This window comes from Necator americanus, chromosome IV, assembly GCF_031761385.1.
Source record: "Necator americanus strain Aroian chromosome IV, whole genome shotgun sequence".
Lineage (NCBI taxonomy): Eukaryota > Metazoa > Nematoda > Chromadorea > Rhabditida > Ancylostomatidae > Necator > Necator americanus.
Genome location: NC_087374.1, coordinates 36,229,961 through 36,248,505, shown reverse-complemented (window position 1 = coordinate 36,248,505; position 18,545 = coordinate 36,229,961). Strand labels below are relative to the sequence as shown.

The 18,545-nt window shown below is 41.9% G+C and overlaps 1 protein-coding gene across 2 annotated transcripts; it reads right to left on the bottom strand.

Annotated features, from left to right (window-relative positions):
- Positions 1-169: 169 nt before the first annotated feature.
- RB195_003797 (uncharacterized protein) lies at positions 170-11,916 on the bottom strand (the record flags this gene model as incomplete). Of its 2 annotated transcripts, XM_064201600.1 has the most annotated exons (9): positions 170-359; positions 2,464-2,560; positions 2,617-2,704; positions 3,509-3,677; positions 3,740-3,837; positions 10,537-10,663; positions 10,757-10,878; positions 11,480-11,593; positions 11,656-11,916. In XM_064201600.1, the coding sequence occupies 9 exons, from the start codon at positions 11,914-11,916 to the stop codon at positions 170-172; spliced, it is 1,266 nt and encodes a 421-aa protein (XP_064057482.1). The 2 variants fall into 2 exon arrangements, with proteins under 2 accessions (XP_064057482.1, XP_064057481.1); XM_064201601.1 differs by lacking the exon at positions 10,537-10,663 and having other exon boundaries at positions 10,705-10,878.
- Between the last annotated feature and the right edge of the window lie 6,629 nt (positions 11,917-18,545).

The window sequence follows — 18,545 nt, the reverse complement described above, 5'->3', positions numbered from 1 at the left end:
ACTGGTAAGAAAACAAGCAGCGCAGTGCACATGAAGCCACTTTGTTCTCACTTATTAGGAAAAGCTATTACTTATGGTTACTGCTGAATGCAATTCAAAAGTTTGAATTCGTATGAGATAGTTTCTTTTGTACAAAGAAGATCTGAAAAGTGTGCTGCTTTCGAACGCATTACTTATTTGGCCCTCGCTTTTGCACCCATTTCACGTAAACATCGTTATATTCCGTGGAGTGATGCCGCATAAGATGTCGCATGAAGTTCGACGAACATGGGCTTTTGACGACACCGGTACAGATTCCGCACTGAGCATTTCCATCGGCTGTTCGCTTGAAATACTCCCAGACAGGGTGCTCGGTTTTCCTGAAGGAACAATTAAGTCTCATTTTGTCGTTTAAACAATTTTCTAAAATTAAATTCTAAAATTTCTAAAAATTTAAAATTATTTTCAAAGGTTAGCAGCATTCAAATCAACCTCGGGAGGTACTGAGTCTAGAACTAAAGTAATTGATATCGCACAAATCCAGAGATAATCATTTCACTTTGAAATAGAAATGACATGTAGTTCAGCCAGAATGCATTAATAACAAAGGTAGCAAAAACAAACGAGGTTATAACAAATAAAGTTGTAGCAGACAAGAAATAATGCTTCAGTTATGAAAAGCTGATCAGCCAATTTTTTTTGTAGGTGCTTACATAGTCAGAAAGATATGGATATATTATTCAGGTTAAGTCATAAATAACTTCCGCTCAGGTACATGGTATTGTTATTGTTATTGTTATTGTTTACGCATACAATGGTTCGCCCAAACAGGAGATTTTTGTTATCGCCATCCGTGGAGAACTTCGGTTAGTCTTTAGACAGCAGTGTTGTGGACGACGTTTTAATTTTTTTCTGTTAACCTTGAAAAAGGAGAATCAAAAATTACATTCACGCCAGGTGATTCGTTGGGGATTTTAACAAAGTAATAGCGCAGCGGTCTCAAAAAAATATGCATAGTGTGTATGTGTATAGTGAAGGAATGGTAACTGTTCGGGCCGTTAGATATTGGTTTGTCAAATTACATAACAAAATTAGAATTGTAAATTCAATTTTGTCAATTTTTTATGTACGTTCTGGAGATGTGACTTTGACGAAGGCGGGGGTCGCCCTTCAGACTTCGATGACGATATTTTGAAGTCAAGATTGCACAAAATCTATGTCAAACAACGAGAGAGTTACTAGAGTTACCAGAGGAACTCAGTACGTTGTAATCAAAATAAATCGTCACCACAATAAATGAATGAGAAACAAAATGGAATTTATGTTTTACTCAACCTAATACTTCGTCGACGAGGCGAGTCGTCACGGTAACATTGAAAATATACCAGTACACATTTAAAAAAAAAAACTAAAAAGGAATTTATAGTTTTCTTAACAGTACTAGCTAAGATTTGGGATGTAGTTCTCAAGAACGACAACGAAGACGAAATCGAGAAAAATCCTATGCTGTTCCCGAATTCAGACGCCTAGCGAGTACCAGTTAGCTCCATTTCCCTTCTTTACCTCCTTTAGAATTGGTGAGGTCCTCTTTTTGCGTTCTCGTTTCATCATTCGTACGGAGTTGCCCATCGGGTAAATGGAGGTCGCTAATTTCTTGTTATGTAGATAGATATAGTGATTTGAAAGTAGGGAAGGGATTTTATTTTTGCTTTCACTTTTCTAAACAGCACTTCAGATAGTAGAGCGAAGAGTGGAATTTTGAAAATTTCTTCGGACGTTGTCTTTAACAACAATTAACTGTAATTTTGAGATGTTCTATGACCTGTTACAATTATTGCTGGGAATGAACCCAATGGTATCAAAACGTAAACTTGAACCTGATTCACATTTCCAGGTGCACTCACTGAGCATATAAGCTCAAACTCAAACTCGCTTCATTAAACAAGCGATCTCGAAAAATTGGTTTCTGCTCGCTCAGTACAGATTATTCCGGATATCGCGCCAGTGAAATATCAGGACAGAGTGTACAATTAAAATTGCGGAATAAAATATGGACGACAGAGCTCGCAAAAAAGTTGAGACCCTGGATTCACATGGTAAGAGACAGAGTGGCTTGAATACTAATTCAGAAAAGCGGAGAATAGAAAAGCGGAGAAATTCTCCACAATTCTACCAGTTACGGTAGAATTGTGGAGAACGATGTGATTGCGAATTTCCCTCCGCTCCATCAAGAGAGATTCTAATTAGTACTTATATTCTCACTTTTGTGGGGTGCTAATTTTTGCATTACACATCGTAAAAGAGATCTCCAAAGCTTTTGCGTTTTCCTTTTCACTTTTTCTTTCATCGCAGAGTAAAACGTGATTCTATAGGCGAATTAATAGAATGTTCATTCAGCAGAGCCTGATGAAGGAAACAGAAGATACCTTTTTTGTCAACAACCTGAGTTCCTCAACCTATCCGAAAAGTTTGTAGAATACTTACCTGTTCCTCTTCATGTATGGTTTCTCTACAACTCCAGACGTTCCTGGATTTGTTGTACCCCATGCGTTGGATGAAGAACCTAAGCATCCATGCAAAACTGAAATAGGTCTTGTCCGTCCTATTACTGCAAAAGATTTCGTGCTGAAACTTTACCTCCATTCATATCAAGGCTTGAAGTGGATGCGTCGTGCGAAGACGACCACTGATTCCACTGTCCACGTTGCCAGGCCAGCGAGGGGTCCTTAAGCGATATGCGACAATGGTGGTCACAACGGAAACTTCCAATTTTGGAAACAAGTCCAAAATTTGCACACAAGTACTCAAATAAGAATGCTAGCGCTATAATCACATTTTGTTGCAGAAAACAAAACGGGAATCAAACTTTTTAAATAACCTACAGCAAATGGCGAGATATATGAAATATTATGTTTGTTCGTGTTGTATCTTTTGAAATAAAATACAATATGCTTTCCAGTGGTCTCCTGCCATCGCTGTGTAAGCTGCAGGCTACTCGTCTCGAACCACGTAGGTTGCGAGTGACACTTGTGTGATCAGAGTGAGCGTCAACGCCCAACGGATATTTCCCGCAATAAAATGGTAGGATAAGATAATTGCTGGTGCAGATTCCAAACAGAGCATCACTTTCAGCCTTTCAGAAGAAGGTGTAAGTGTAGAAACCAGCGTAAGTTAAACCGCAAAACGTAATAAAAGTCCAACCTAACCTAATTAAATTTAATGCAAGAAAAGTCCAAGTCCAACAATAAGAGTCCATGAATCTTTGTCGGCTTTTTGAGGAAGGTAGCTCTTAGAGGCTGAGAAGGTGATACTAAACATTTTTGGACTTTGTGCCTTTCATTATAGCAATAACAACGTTTACGAAGAAATTGGAAAACATGATACCAGTCTCTAAATTAACTAATCTGTCGGATATTTAACAAGACACCATTGAAACTCATAAAATTCGCAGTAAAGGCAAATACGTTTGTATTGACATCGTGAAATCGTTCTGAAATCATATTAAAAAAATCAGTTGTACACAACTAACATTTCTATCGTAGCCAGAACAATTTCTGAGCACATCATCTCGATCAAACTGGTTATAGAGTTGCTGGGCATAGTTTTCCGATTTAACGTAGTGGTTCGTGGACAGTATGCAGGACTGCTGATTTGTGTCTGGTGTGCTCACTCCGCTTGTCACTGGGCCTTTTTGTTGCCTTGAATAATAGCAGGTTACATCGTGAAGGTGATCACAATCAATTCAATGCATTCTCATTACCTGTACTGTTTTATTTGTACGATTAGCTGCTGATAGTCTTGCTGATGATGGCGTTCAAGGTGTTTCGTCATGTTCGTGGCACACGCGGACTTGACAACCTGCAATCAAGCTCCAGCAGATCAAAGAATAGCTACCAAAACCCAGTTACTCAAGATGCTTCTTATTTCATTGTTAAATGAAGAATGTTTTTCTTTGAACGCCCAGCCCAGAATCTTACTCAAGGAATCCACTTGTACTTCTCAATCTATGAAAAGTAAGAGTGCCAACTCTTTCACACTGACGCACACACTGTTCGATTTCCCCTTTTCATGCGACAAAAGGGGATTTTTTCTCGTTAATAAAAATTGCATGTGTGGAGGGAGTGAGTGATAGTAGCAAAACCTGCTTGAAGGCATCACCCTACGATATCGGGGTGCTACGGGTTTCAGCAGGGCAATGCCTATACGGGGTCGTAGATTGTGGGAAAGAGGGTAATTACATTCACCCCTCTCTGTATCAGTGTAGACGAAGGATCCCGAAACTTACGAAACTGTTTCTTACGACGGCTTCTGTTGCAATACGCAACCATTGCACCCCGCCCCCGGCCTGTGATTCGTCCGAAGAGGTTTTCGACGAATCGCAGGCGGGATGGCGCAAAGGTGGCGCGCTGCAACAGAAGCCGTCGAAACGTTGAAGAAACAGTTCCGGAGTCGTTCGTTTACACTGATAGAGGGAGAGGTGAATGAAATCACCCTCTTCCCCACAATCTACGACCCCGTATAGGCATTACCCGCTTCAAACCCGTACTACTCCAGATTATTGAGGTGATGCCTTTGGTTGCTGCAAAACAGCGCTTTCAATTATAAGAACAAAAGTGGGAAAACGAAACTAAAAACGAACCTTTCGGTTTTACAAAGCTAGTAATAAAAGGCTTGAACAAAAACAACATCATTTATGAGGAAGCTATAACGAAATTTAATGTTGTCCATGTTTTCAGTTGTATTACAATGCGATTTTGCTTCCGTTTCATTGAATCGTACTCTAATTTCAAGCTTTTCCGGAGATTCTTAAGAGTAACGTTTTTATAGCTTTTATAATAGATACCTACACAATAACTGGATTCAAAAAAAGATGTCCCAACTAGGATTGTTCCACTTAACTTCTGCAAGTTAAGAAAAAAAGCCTATAACAAAAAACCTCATGAGTATATGTAAAAACAAAATTCAAGGAATAAAGTGTAAAAGAAGAAGAAGAATGTAGAAAGAGAAGAATAGACCAACAAATGGATTGAAATTCTAAATAAGAGGGGCAGTGGGCCCATATGTAGTTCCTTTCTGTCTGAATGATACCTATCGGACTCTTGTGTGCGCAATTACATGGTTTAGGCTCTTGCTACATTTTAAAATGCAATCTTCTGACATTGACTCTCTCGAAAAATAAGATACCATGAAAGTTCAAAATTGCAATCCAAATAGTTTTATCCTGAGAAGCGTTGGAATTCTTTTTTTTTAGTAAAACCCCATCATTGAATATGTCTGGTAACGGCACCTTCCGATCCGAGACAGGAGTTCAAATGAGCGAGTTCGTTCATTTATTATGTTTGTAGCCGAGTTCGAATAGGAAGGATGTCGATTTTCGGAGTCAAGACATCTCGACACAAGATTGGTTATCCTTTCCAAAGTTGTAAAGCGGACAGTTAGCACCATTTCGTTCGATTAAGTCACGAAAATATATAAATTTCTATTACCAGAATAGTTTTACATTCATTTTTGAACCAGACTTTAATTTAAATTCAAGATAATTCATTTTTGCAGCTATAAAAGAAGAATAAAGCTACAATAAATAAATATTCATAACGAACTATATTGAAGTAAGCAAAATGGAATAAAAAAATACGAACTATCAACTGTACATTAAGTAAAGGAAAACTCCTAAAAATAAGTTTGAGCGCAAAAGTGCAGTCTTAATGTGCAGAAAGTTTTTTTTTTTATCAGTGAAATTCCATTCCTTTTCAGAAGAAGGCATTAGCATTGAAGGAGAACCAAAATTCCGAATACGGATCTGTTTTATAAAGTACATAAGAAACTTATTCGATAATGCGTCCTGCGTTAAATATCCCATGTACGACTACCGTACCTTAAAGCCGCGAAAAACGCGAGCTCCCCGCACATCGTTGCCCTTGTTGGATATTCTCGACTTTCGCTTTTCTCTTTTTTTTCACGACAAAAGTCCCTAAGTCAGCCTGCAAGCGGAGATGAGACAACGACCGATGAGAGAAACACGTAATGTCATTTAATAGGTCACTCGAACTGTTTCAGATAACAGCGAAGGTCGTGCCCTAATGAACGACATCTGGTCGAGCAGATTTCGGTGATCATAGCCTATTTAGGTTTTACTCGAAATGTGCAGACCAACTTTTGGAACTAAGATTTTCCTGTCCAGGCAAAGAAGTGAGGAAATGGAGGTAGTGATTCAGGGTCAGAAAGTGACAACAGTCTGCGGATCACGAGTTGCAACGAGTGTTGAACTGTTTGATAAGGTAACTTTTAAGGTAAGGAAAAGGTTAACGAATCGTTGTTGGTTTTTTGACGAATGAGCGAATATTTTCCTCCTTACGTCAAAAAAAACATTGACTTATTTTTTGCTTTACATCAGCATCTTTTCTACAGTTCTTTTCCGGAACTCGAACTCTTCCTGAGCGTGTGATATGGAAACTTTCAGCCAGCGATCGCCTAGTCATGAAATCTGACTGCGCAAAAAAGCAGCTATCGAAATTAAAAGAAACTGATGAGAGCGCAAAAACATGTCTTCCAGTGAAATGAAGTCTTACGCCAGGTGTGGAGCTTTCAAAAATCTACTACATAGCGAATACCTCTTAAAAAATGAGCTGAGAGGCTACAGGAAATAGAAGCAGTTCACGTTTCTATGTTTGTTTGTGTGGTTAACGAAATTCTTTCAGTATCAGAGCTTCAAATCAGCTGCACAATTCTAGTGTCTAGCATATGTATCCTTAAAAAAAGCATTTTCTGGTCTTAGTTCAAAGGTCTTTGGAAGATACTGGTGGGGAACCTCAATTCATTACAAAACATTTGACTAGTGGAGTTCTTTTCTTCAGGTGCTGTGAAGCACAAAGCGCACAGAAGAAGATTTAAAACCGGGAAAATGTAGCTATAATTAAAAGTTAGAATAAGACGTGGTCAAGAAATGGTATATCTAATTGAAGCCTCATTTATTCACATTAAATTCATATATTTATGATTTTAAAACATAAAAAGAAGCCGCCTGTTTTTGTTCTGAAAGCGACGCGCACTAGCAAATAATCTACTATATAATAACGGGCTTATTCTGTCACGTGTGTCTGTGTGTGTGTGTGTGTGTGTGTGTGTGTGTCAGTCACGAAATTCAAAATGAGGAGTGCGACGGGTCCACCGGCGTCGAGTTAATGCCTCGAAGCTAGGAAGCTATAAAATGAGGTGTGAAGGGGTCCACCGGCGTCGGATACCTATAGAAGGGGGTGCGACGGGTCCATCGGCGCCAGATAGCCTTAGAAGGGGGTGCGACGGGTCCATCGGCGCCAGATAGCCTTAGAAGGGGGTGCGACGGGTCCATCGGCGCCAGATAGCCTTAGAACGGGGGTGCGACGGGTCCATCGGCGCCAGATAGCCTTAGAAGGGGGTGCGACGGGTCCATCGGCGCCAGATAGCCTTAGAAGGGGGTGCGACGGGTCCATCGGCGCCAGATAGCCTTAGAAGGGGGTGCGACGGGTCCATCGGCGCCAGATAGCCTTAGAAGGGGGTGCGACGGGTCCATCGGCGCCAGATAGCCTTAGAAGGGGGGTGCGACGGGTCCATCGGCGCCAGATAGCCTTAGAAGGGGGTGCGACGGGTCCATCGGCGCCAGATAGCCTTAGAAGGGGGTGCGACGGGTCCATCGGCGCCAGATAGCCTTAGAAGGGGGGTGCGACGGGTCCATCGGCGCCAGATAGCCTTAGAAGGGGGTGCGACGGGTCCATCGGCGCCAGATAGCCTTAGAAGGGGGTGCGACGGGTCCATCGGCGCCAGATAGCCTTAGAAGGGGGTGCGACGGGTCCATCGGCGCCAGATAGCCTTAGAAGGGGGTGCGGCGGGTCCATCGGCGCCAGATAGCCTTAGAAGGGGGTGCGACGGGTCCATCGGCGCCAGATAGCCTTAGAAGGGGGTGCGACGGGTCCATCGGCGCCAGATACCTATAGAAGGGGGTGCGACGGGTCCATCGGCGCCAGATAGCCTTAGAAGGGGGTGCGACGGGTCCATCGGCGTCGGATACCTATAGAAGGGGGTGCGACGGGTCCATCGGCGCCAGATAGCCTTAGAAGGGGGTGCGACGGGTCCATCGGCGCCAGATAGCCTTAGAAGGGGGTGCGACGGGTCCATCGGCGCCAGATAGCCTTAGAAGGGGGTGCGACGGGTCCATCGGCGCCAGATAGCCTTAGAAGGGGGTGCGACGGGTCCATCGGCGCCAGATAGCCTTAGAAGGGGGTGCGACGGGTCCATCGGCGCCAGATAGCCTTAGAAGGGGGTGCGACGGGTCCATCGGCGCCAGATAGCCTTAGAAGGGGGTGCGACGGGTCCATCGGCGCCAGATAGCCTTAGAAGGGGGTGCGACGGGTCCATCGGCGCCAGATAGCCTTAGAAGGGGGTGCGACGGGTCCATCGGCGCCAGATAGCCTTAGAAGGGGGTGCGACGGGTCCATCGGCGTCGGATACCTATAGAAGGGGGTGCAACGGGTCCATCGGCGCCAGATAGCCTTAAAAGGGGGTGCGACGGGTCCAAGACGTCGGATACCTATAGAAGGGGGTGCGACGGGTCCATCGGCGCCAGATAGCCTTAGAAGGGGGTGCGACGGGTCCATCGGCGCCAGATAGCCTTAGAAGGGGGTGCGACGGGTCCATCGGCGCCAGATAGCCTTAGAAGAGGGTGCGACGGGTCCACGGCGTCGGATACCTATAGAAGGGGGTGCGACGGGTCCATCGGCGTCGGATACCTATAGAAGGGGGTGCGACGGGTCCATCGGCGCCAGATAGCCTTAGAAGGGGGTGCGACGGGTCCATCGGCGCCAGATAGCCTTAGAAGGGGGTGCGACGGGTCCCACGACGTCGGATACCTATAGGAGGTGCGACGGGTCCACAGCGTCGGATTGCTATAGAAGGGGGTGCGACGGGTCCACCGGCACCAAATACCTATAGAAGGGGGTACGACGGGTCCAATGGCGTAGAGTTGGTGCACCGATGATAGATACCTTTAGAAGGGGGTGTGACGGGTCCAATGGCGTCGAGTTGGTGTGCCGGCGTCGTAAAGCTAGGGACGTTGTAAAAGTTTTATAGTTGTAACCACTTTCGGCGTTGCGCTCCACCTACTCCGCTCCGCTGTTCCTCAGAAACTGGATATACACGTTCAAACAGCTGCTTAAATAGTAGCACGCTGTTTATGTGATCTGACGTGGAACGCTATCTTTATCAGTACGATGATGTTGTCCACGTCATTTCATGTTAAACATTATTCTGCCGTAACTGTTAGGGAGAAACAACAGGAAAACCCATTCTTCGAATACCACTTTCAAATCGTGTCTACACTGTGTAGGGAACGAAAACGAATGAGTGTTTTGAGCTAAAAGTAACCTTTAAGGTCAGAGTAATTTCAGTAGAAGTGCTGTTCAGCAGTAAGAAGAGTTGTGCAAGCGAGAGGAGCACATTGAAAACCCGAAAGCTGTAAAATTGGGTGCGACGGACAGCGTGGAACTGTTGTACAGTATTATTTTGCAGTAATTTTTTTTTGCGTGTCGCAGAAGTTAAATGGCACGTTGCAGCCGTTTGATACCCGTGGCTACTGCGCGCGTTGTTCATCACCTCTATGACTCCTCCGTGCGTTTGTTTCCTTGCACGTTTGCCTCAGCTTGGTATTGTGCTCCTCAGAAAGTGGAAACACGAATGAAACCGGCTGCTTAAATAGTAGCCAACAGCTTACATAATTTGACAAAGAACGTTACCTTTATCAGTACGATGATCTTCACATTATTTTATGTTAATCATCATTCCTTGATAGCTGTTGAGGAAAATAGGGAGAACACCCATTCTTCGCGTAATGCTTTAAAATTGTGTATATATTATATTCGAACCGAAGTAGTGTTTGAAGCTAAAGTTTGAATATTCTCAAAATGTAGAACTGACGCGTTTAGAAAAAACTATGAAATTTTTTGTCTTTATATACATTAAAAAAGAAAGAAGAAAATAACAAAACAACATGAAAACAGAACTCTTATTATTTAAAGAAAATATCACTACCACTAATTTTTGAATTTCAATTTAAAAGTATATTTTGGTTAGTTGATGAAAGTGAGCGAAGCGAACACCACACAAAGTCTGAGAGTCCGGCGTAAGCCGGACGATCAGACTTGTAAATAGATAAATAAATAAATAATAAACCTTAGGCCAGCAATCCTAGAACAACGTCAACCCCCCATTGGCGCCAAGGTATGTCTTAACTCCCGTTTATGATGTCGCAGTTCGCAACAATAAAAGTTCAGACATTTCATTAAAAAAAGCAAATCTCTATCTGGAAACCGAATATGGAACCACGATTTCGTTCTCCAAAGTGTTCTCACAACAGTTGTTCCAAGCAAGAAAAGATTCCTGTTCTATGAAACAAATCAATAGCTTCTTGATATTTCTCAGAAGATTTTTTATGAGTATGAAAAACAATGTACGTGTAATTCCACACTCGAATCCTGTCCCGCGAATTAATCAATATTATGATTTTTATCATCGAATAGACGTCAATACCGTCATGCGCGAAAGCTCCGGATTGGATATCGCACTGACGAGAGGATCGCTACTACGCCCTTCACTCATCCAGACATCTACAGTATTCCGCTCGAGATCTTCCTCCGCAGAGATGGAAGGGTTTGTTCTAGAAAGACAGATGCAACAAATTAGCTGAAAGTGTTTTACCTTATTACACAGACGGCATCGGACATTCTGATCGTCTAGGCGGATAAAGTACCCCCAACAAGGATTTTCTGTGGGCCTTCCACGTTTTGCGGGTGCAGCACCATCTCTGTTGTCGCATCTTTCCTCCTGTTGCTCGAACTTCACTTCTTCATCCTTTACAATTCTGTCCGGCTCCTGCAAATAACGAAACCCTATCCCGATACGTCTAACGGCTGCACTTCCTAGGAGAGTTCTTCTTAGGAGTAATGGTCCTGCTCAGAACCAAATCCTAAATAAATTGACCACAGAAACTACTCAGTTAATAATAACAATTAATAGTAAAACTATACATTTTCTAGAAACAACTGTACAATCAACGGGAGAAGTTTCATTTCGAAACTCAGAGAGCCACATAGTTAGAGATTTCCAAAAGTGGAAAGCAATCCAACACGAACAAAAAAAAAGTTGGGATAGACAATGACTGAAAAGACGAGCGTATTTCGGACCAACTCTCAGACTTAATTCGAGACTACCTGCTGCTGTGATGTCTACTACCACCAATAAAAAACCGAAAAGCATTCAATGAAGACTATTAAAACTCTAACAGGTAAGAAAAAAAAAAGTCGGATGTGCATCAATGTACGACACAAGAAATTTGTCAGCGCCAAGATAGTAGTTCGTGGATAAGAACTCAAAAATCAATGGAGAGATTGATCGCAAAGGTATCAGAGATTCGCACAATACTCACTTGAAATGCGGAAAAAATAAAAGGGTATTGAAGTGAAAGCAAGCTGACCTTGTGGTATAAGCGTTGTTCTTCGTACTGTTTATTTCTGATGTCGACATAATCGTACTTTAGCGGCTCATACTTTTGCGCTGAGGGGATGTCCTGATAGTTTATAGTGGGAATCTAGAAGAAACATCGACCTAAACTCGGCACCAAAGAACGGTGTAAGAGAAAATATGGATCACCTCTGAATCATAGTTACCATGTTCAATGGGTCTAATTTCATGATAGCTAGGAAACTGACACCACGTGTTGCTGATATCGAAATTGCCGAGTGTCAAGCCCGTCGGCAGGCCCACAGCCGAGCCTAGAGCCGTAGTCGAGGAGATTGAACCCATCTGAAGAGCACCTGAGCCGATGCTACTCATAGTGAGCGCTCCGGATGTCATGCCGTACGGATGGATTGCAACTGGACATGCCGGACCGTCTGCTTCGCCAGAGTTCATCACCGTGGTGTGCCGAAACAAGGAAATCGCGCACCGCCCCTAATAGTCATCGTACCGTCGCCAGTTGCTGCTGCTGCCGCCGCCGCCGCTGTAGCCTTCGTAGCGTAGCCCACACGTACACGTTATGTGTACTGCGCATATCGTCACGACGATGATCTTCTCGAGACGTCACCGTAAAGATGATACCATTTAGAGGGTAAATTGAACGATGAAGAGTTTACTTCCAATTCTTGAAAATGAACGACAATAATAGAACCAATTATTAGAAAGCAACATTCGCAAAAGATGGAGACGTAGCATACTATTCAACGGGATGAAAACAAACAGTGGCTCCTTCGAGCTTCGTTGAGAAGCACAAGGTTAAATCATGCCGAAAGTTTCTTCCTGAATGACTATTATTAGAAAAGGTACCGTAATATTATATTAATAGATCAGGTAAAGATTGACCAAATTCTAAGCCTGTTACTGAGTAAAGTATCCATTGTTTCTGAAAAGTAGTGGTGATTTTTTTTGGTAAGAAAGTGGAGCTTAAACAGGAGGTTCAGCTGTAGGTAGGCGGGTTTCCTGTTATTATTATTATTACTATTATTACTATTATTGTTATTATTATTATTATTATTATTATTATTATTATTATTATTATTATTACTATTACTTCTGCTATTTTTCCGCTATTTTATCTAAAATTCAGAAACATCAGTTGAGGATAGAGCGGTCTTTGACAGGAAAAAATTGAATTATTTGAAAGAACTTCTTTTTAATGATCTATGTACCGCGGAAATGAAGAAACGTTAGTCGTGATTTTTATGACGTCTCCACTTGTACACCCAGTTACAACCAAGCACTCTGTTACGGATAGAGTCAAAAAGAGGTTTTTTTTTACATGAAGAAGTATGATATGGGCGTCTAGAAGAGAAGTACTTGAGATCTTGTCCAAAAATGCAATCAAAAAGAAACCTTTAAATCACTTCCAACCGAATGCTTGAGAACCTCATGACTCAGGATGAATGTCAGCTTAACATCTAATCCAGAGCACAATATTCAGCTGTTTTTTTTTTACTTTCAAAAATCAATAAGAAAAGTCAAGTAACCAAAGTGAATAATGTTTTTTGCAATGAGTTATTTTCTGAGGAGATTTCTGCAGAGTAAGATCTCTCGATTAGCAACAAAGCGCTCTCTGCTTTCGTTTGGCTACGTTTCACGGCTTTGTTCCAACTGAGAAAACCTCTTTTCTACTTACAAGTAAGAATTCAGAAGTTAATTTGTCGCCGGTGTCATAACGCGCGATCAGAACGTACGCGCCCATTTAGTGCCCATAACTTGCGATGTGTACGTACGTTCGACGAGGACGTGATCATCACTCATCACGATTGTGTAATCACTTAACACGATCGAACAGACTCAAAACGAGTGAACGCCACCATCCAGGTTGGTTTTGCAGCAAAAATTGCTGGATCAATTTATTTGAACTCAAAATCTGCAAATGTTAGTTGAGCAACGTTGCCTGTGAAATAGCGCATATTCAGAAAAATGGAATACTCAGAAAAAGAAAAAAGAGAACAAGCACGAGATTGCACTAGCCATTTCATATGAAGTCGTGTAGTTGATTGAATTAAAACATCATTAGTATCCTCTAATCTATCGTCCCATTCAGAAACGCTTATCGAATTATTTTTTAACCCACATTCTTTCACATTTTTCACGTTCTCACGTCTCAGCAGCTCACTTGTCATCAGGCGAATGTGACAGTGATACAGTAAGAGTATTGCTCTAAATTTTAGACAATATCAGCTTCTCAATGCTTAAGCTGTTATTCTTGCTGCTGCATGGATTACTAATGAAAATGAATGATTAGAGAAAAAAACTGAACTGTTTAGTTCTTCTCAAATGAATTCATGAGACTTTCCAATCTATTTTCTTCGCAGAGTCACTCCAAACACATAACTCTACCAATTCTCGCAGAAAGTTTGTCCACTTCAGTGGTATTTAAGCTGAAAAAGTCAGTTGCCTCATCAAACTCTGCCAACGAAGAGGGTGTTGTTCGTGGTTTTCGCCTTTCAAAATTGCAACTTTTCTACTTATAGACTCCTCGGCCTGTAGTGAGTTGCTCGATTTCGTTTTCTCCGTGAAAACACCGCCATGACAATCTCTGATAGCTTCTCAAGTTCGCTTTTTTTTTCTCGCGAAGAGGCGACTAAATGCACCAACTAAATGGGTCAACTCGTTTGGGTGCGCCGGCCGGAAAAATGACCGAAATCTGTGCGTGGCGAATGAGCGCTCGTCTTGAAACAATGGAGACCGGTTGAAACAACGCTCACATCGATGAAAAATCAACGCTACAAATTCTTGCGGCCCCGCGTCCATTGGCGCTGCGCTGACGTCGACCCGCTTCGAGACCGTTCCGAAAACAGCAAAGAGAAACGCTCGAGAAGGGTACGGAACCGCATTTTCCCACTCAACAAACAAGTAGCATGCTTTTGTTGCTTTTCTAAGAGGATTATTTTTCAGCAAGCAGTGATCCGGAACAAGTCTCAACGCTGCTGAGCACCATTAGGTTATCCTTGATTAGAACACGAAATAAACAATAAAACTGATGTTTTTTTTTCCATTTCAGGAATACATAAAACATATTGTATAACAAGAGTCTTTCAACTTTCACCGTAAAACTGCAATAATGGAGAAATTTCCTTACTAACTGAACGAAATCGTGACTATATAGCAGTTTTTAAATAGTGTTCGCAATACTGCTTCGGACGTTCAGTTCTCAGCGTGCAGTACTTCTTTTCGTAAGAGATTAACTGATAGTTCCTAGCTGAAGTGCTTTTCACTTCAATTGTATTTAAAAAGACTCGCATTACAGCGAAAACTCCCAAAATCTTGTAATGTCCTGAAGCAGTTCTATGTGCGTGCCAAGTTTACAGTGAAAACTGATGAATTGTTTTCTCTCCGAATGAGTAGTGTTGTAAATAGAACTATTCACTACCACTAGAATGAGACTAAACCAGAAATCTCAATCATAAATTCAAAAAGTGATTTGCTGAATAAAAAAAGATTTCTTTACAGTAAGTTAAAGAGTGAGATTATCTGATAACCTGTAGACGAGTAACATAATGGGAGAGCATTGATATAGTCAGTGGTGATCCGATCGTGATCTCATAGGACGAGCCTGCAAGCTTGCAGGAAATAGACTCTTATGTAACTCTCTGACCCCTCTGAACAAGGGGCTATACAGTACATCGGCGACAATAGCACAAATGTTGCCTACGCGTGGGACATGGTCCGAATTCGACAGGACGATAGTCCTCAGTTCATTAACTGCCAAGCTGTGGGAAGGAAAATAAGTGATTTTATCACGACTGACAAAAATAATCATCAATTGAACCTACGAGCGAAAGACGAAAGCGACGAAAGAGAATCCTCGAAAATAACCAGTAATTACTGGCTGGCTTAACCTGATACGCTAAGTTGTCATTCGCAAAATCATCACGTATCGTTAACATCGAAAACAGTAAGTTTCACTTATTTGAAAGAATTTATTCCATAACAATATGTTAGAGCACAACAGCAAATGTGAAGAACAGGGGGAAAAATCTCTGCATAGGTGGATAGAACGCAAGGACCTCAGGAACTGAAACATTGGATATTGAAAATCGTACTCAAAACTGGACCGCCGAGAGAAGAATTTCTGTTTTGATTCGAGTTTGGCAGCGAAACGTACGCAAAAACGTCATCGACGATCTTAATTCACTTCAGAGCACGTTAAACGGCCATCATTGGATTACGGATTGGAGGCGAGTTACAGCCAGCTATCGATCCATCCCATGATCAACAAACTGATCGCTTCTTGGAAGGGTTGTGTGTTGAATACGGGAACTGCGATGGAATATCCTTAAGCGTTCTACTCCGTTTTTTTCTTTCGTTCTGTCCAACAGCGGAAGACTCCGACAGATAATTGTCGTGTTCTCCATTGAAAAGACTACTCTTTTGTGGTTATTTTGAAGCATGAGCTTTCATCACTGTTTTTATTTTTTCCTCTACAACAATTCAGTTTATATATTAGCCCAACGCATGTCATCGGAATTCAAAACTATTCAGGCAACTGAGATGTACTGTAGTACACAATTACTAGTGCAATGAACACAAACTTCTACTCTTGTTCTGTTTATACCTAAGGCTGAGTGACACCATGTCCGACCTTGAGCGTATAGGAAAAGTTTTGGAGAAAAAAATTCTGGAAGGAAATTGAAACACATACCGTAATATATTCAGGTTCAGGCCAAAGCGCGCATTTAACACAGTTAATCTGAGTGGTTGGAAGCACTCTCACATGTAATTAGGTGTGATTTGGATGTACTGCTGTGTAAAAGAAACTTGTACGTGGATAGAGGTCCCGCGCGAGGGATATAGTCGGGTAAAACTGATATGAAACACGAGCCGTAGTTACACGAGGGGTTTTCAACCGCTCGGACCGTCCTGCGAGCGGTCTACTTGGCATTCAAACGTGAAGTGACATCATCCGGATCGATAGTTAATTTCTTGTTTGTTTTATTATTATTTTTTGCTTTTCTTTCTGGCTTTTTCATCTTTTAAGTTTCTTTTTTTTTCGTATTTCTGTTATGTTCGCTGTATCTGCTTTTTTATGTAGATCTATATTGTATCTGTATTGTTCTTAAGTTATTGTATAGTTTCATGTTTTGTCTTTGGAATTTGGTTCAAAATTGTATTTATTTCTATGTTGATGTTCTTTTTTCTTTGTTTATTCACTTACCTCGTAATAGTAATGAGAAACAGTAAAGCCACAGCTACATAAACAAAAAAGCTGAGAAAAGACTGGAAGGAGGCGCGGGTGTACCCCATTCGGCTGCGCACACCAACCCTTTCATTCCTAACGGGTCGATAAATTGGTACCAGACTTGTCTGGAAGGATAAAAACACTGACTTGGCACATCGGGGAGTCATTGTATAGGCCAGTTACACGTTTGTGAACCTCTATACCTACCTTTATTTACAACGTGTCAGGTTGTAATTACGATTATGTTGAAGTTAATACATATCATAATCACTCCGAATTCTGAATCTCACGGTTATGCCCACGCTGAAAGCCTAATATTTTTCACAGTGCCGGTCAGTGCACTGTAGGGTCAAAACAACACGAAGTATAGTCGGGTCAATACGACATGAAACACAAGTGTAGTTGCGGTGCATTTGCGTACGTGCTCGAAACGGCGCCGTGGAGGCAGCATTTGGAACCAAGTTGGGACCGTCGCAAACTATAGCGATGGGTGGTACCACCAAGGATTTCACCACGCTCCACCGAAGCGCCTCGAAAGAAGCTGCGTACGCAATTGCGTACGTGCTTCGTGTCGTTTTGACCCTACTATACAGTGCAAATTCGTAAGCGGCTGCACTCGAAGCGATGCCTAGCAGTGAGGATCGTGGTTGAACCCTTGCCAGTACCACACTGCTGTTGCCGCTGCAGTTCGCGATGCTCCCGCATCGATTCCAATCTGTATCCACCGCACCGCTTCGAGCGTAGGCGCTTACGCAACTGTATCCTGTTTCATTTCCTTTTGACTCGACAACAGATAGTGGAATAGTTTGTTTGCACGGTAGGATCAGAAAGTGTGGAAATGTTGTGGAAGAAGAGGACGCCGGAGTGGTACTTATCATTACCCTTAAGGCATTCCTGTGGTTATTTTTTGAGTGCACCTAACTACGCAGCAGTACTGAGATTTGACAAGCGAATGCTACTACTTTCACATTCGTAATCAACGGAAGTAACACATGACAAGTTCCATATTAGCGACGCGAGATAGGATTTTCTAGGACTCTCTCTTCTCTCTCGGTTTGGCTTAACTTCTGCAGTTAGCAGTTTTAAAGATCAAACAAGGGATGGAACTGGAATACGAAGCCGCAAGAATGAAAAGGTCTGTTTTAAGTGGTCAACAAATATTATAACCCTGTACAGCATAGTTTTCTTATTCTTACAGTAAAATAGATCAGTAAACCTAAGTAATTATTACGTAAGTAAGAATAACCATGGCAAGTCAGTTAACTATCGTTACTCTGGTCTTATAATTCCTTACTGCCATTCGAACAGCGAACATAGAAGCAATAATCAGCAAAACGAGGATCCGAGCTGGTAAACACTGCATAGTTGTATTTTATCTGCAACCATGTTTGCAATCATACTTTCTTAGCAAGAAATCTTCCTAAACTCAATGTCCACGTTCACTGCGTCTTTATTGCCTGATTTCTGATTTTCTCCCAACAATAATCTAGTCATCATCGTTACATCTGTACACTTCAAAAAAAAACAGCCATTACAATGAGAAGAAAAAAAACAACCATTACAATATAAAAACACGGACAGATACAAGCTATATAGGCGACTTAGAATGTTCTTAATTAGAGTCATTGATCAACCAATACATACGCTAACTGGTTGTGATCATAATATTTAATTATGTTTCTGGCAATCTCCAAGCGGGCACTGCAGAGGTAATGACAAACTATAACTTGCAGAAGCTAAGATTTTAGAATGCAAATTACAGAATACTTATCTGTATGTTTGAAAAGTGTTTGAGTTAGAAACACAACCCAAATCAGATGAAAAAAACCAGGTAAAA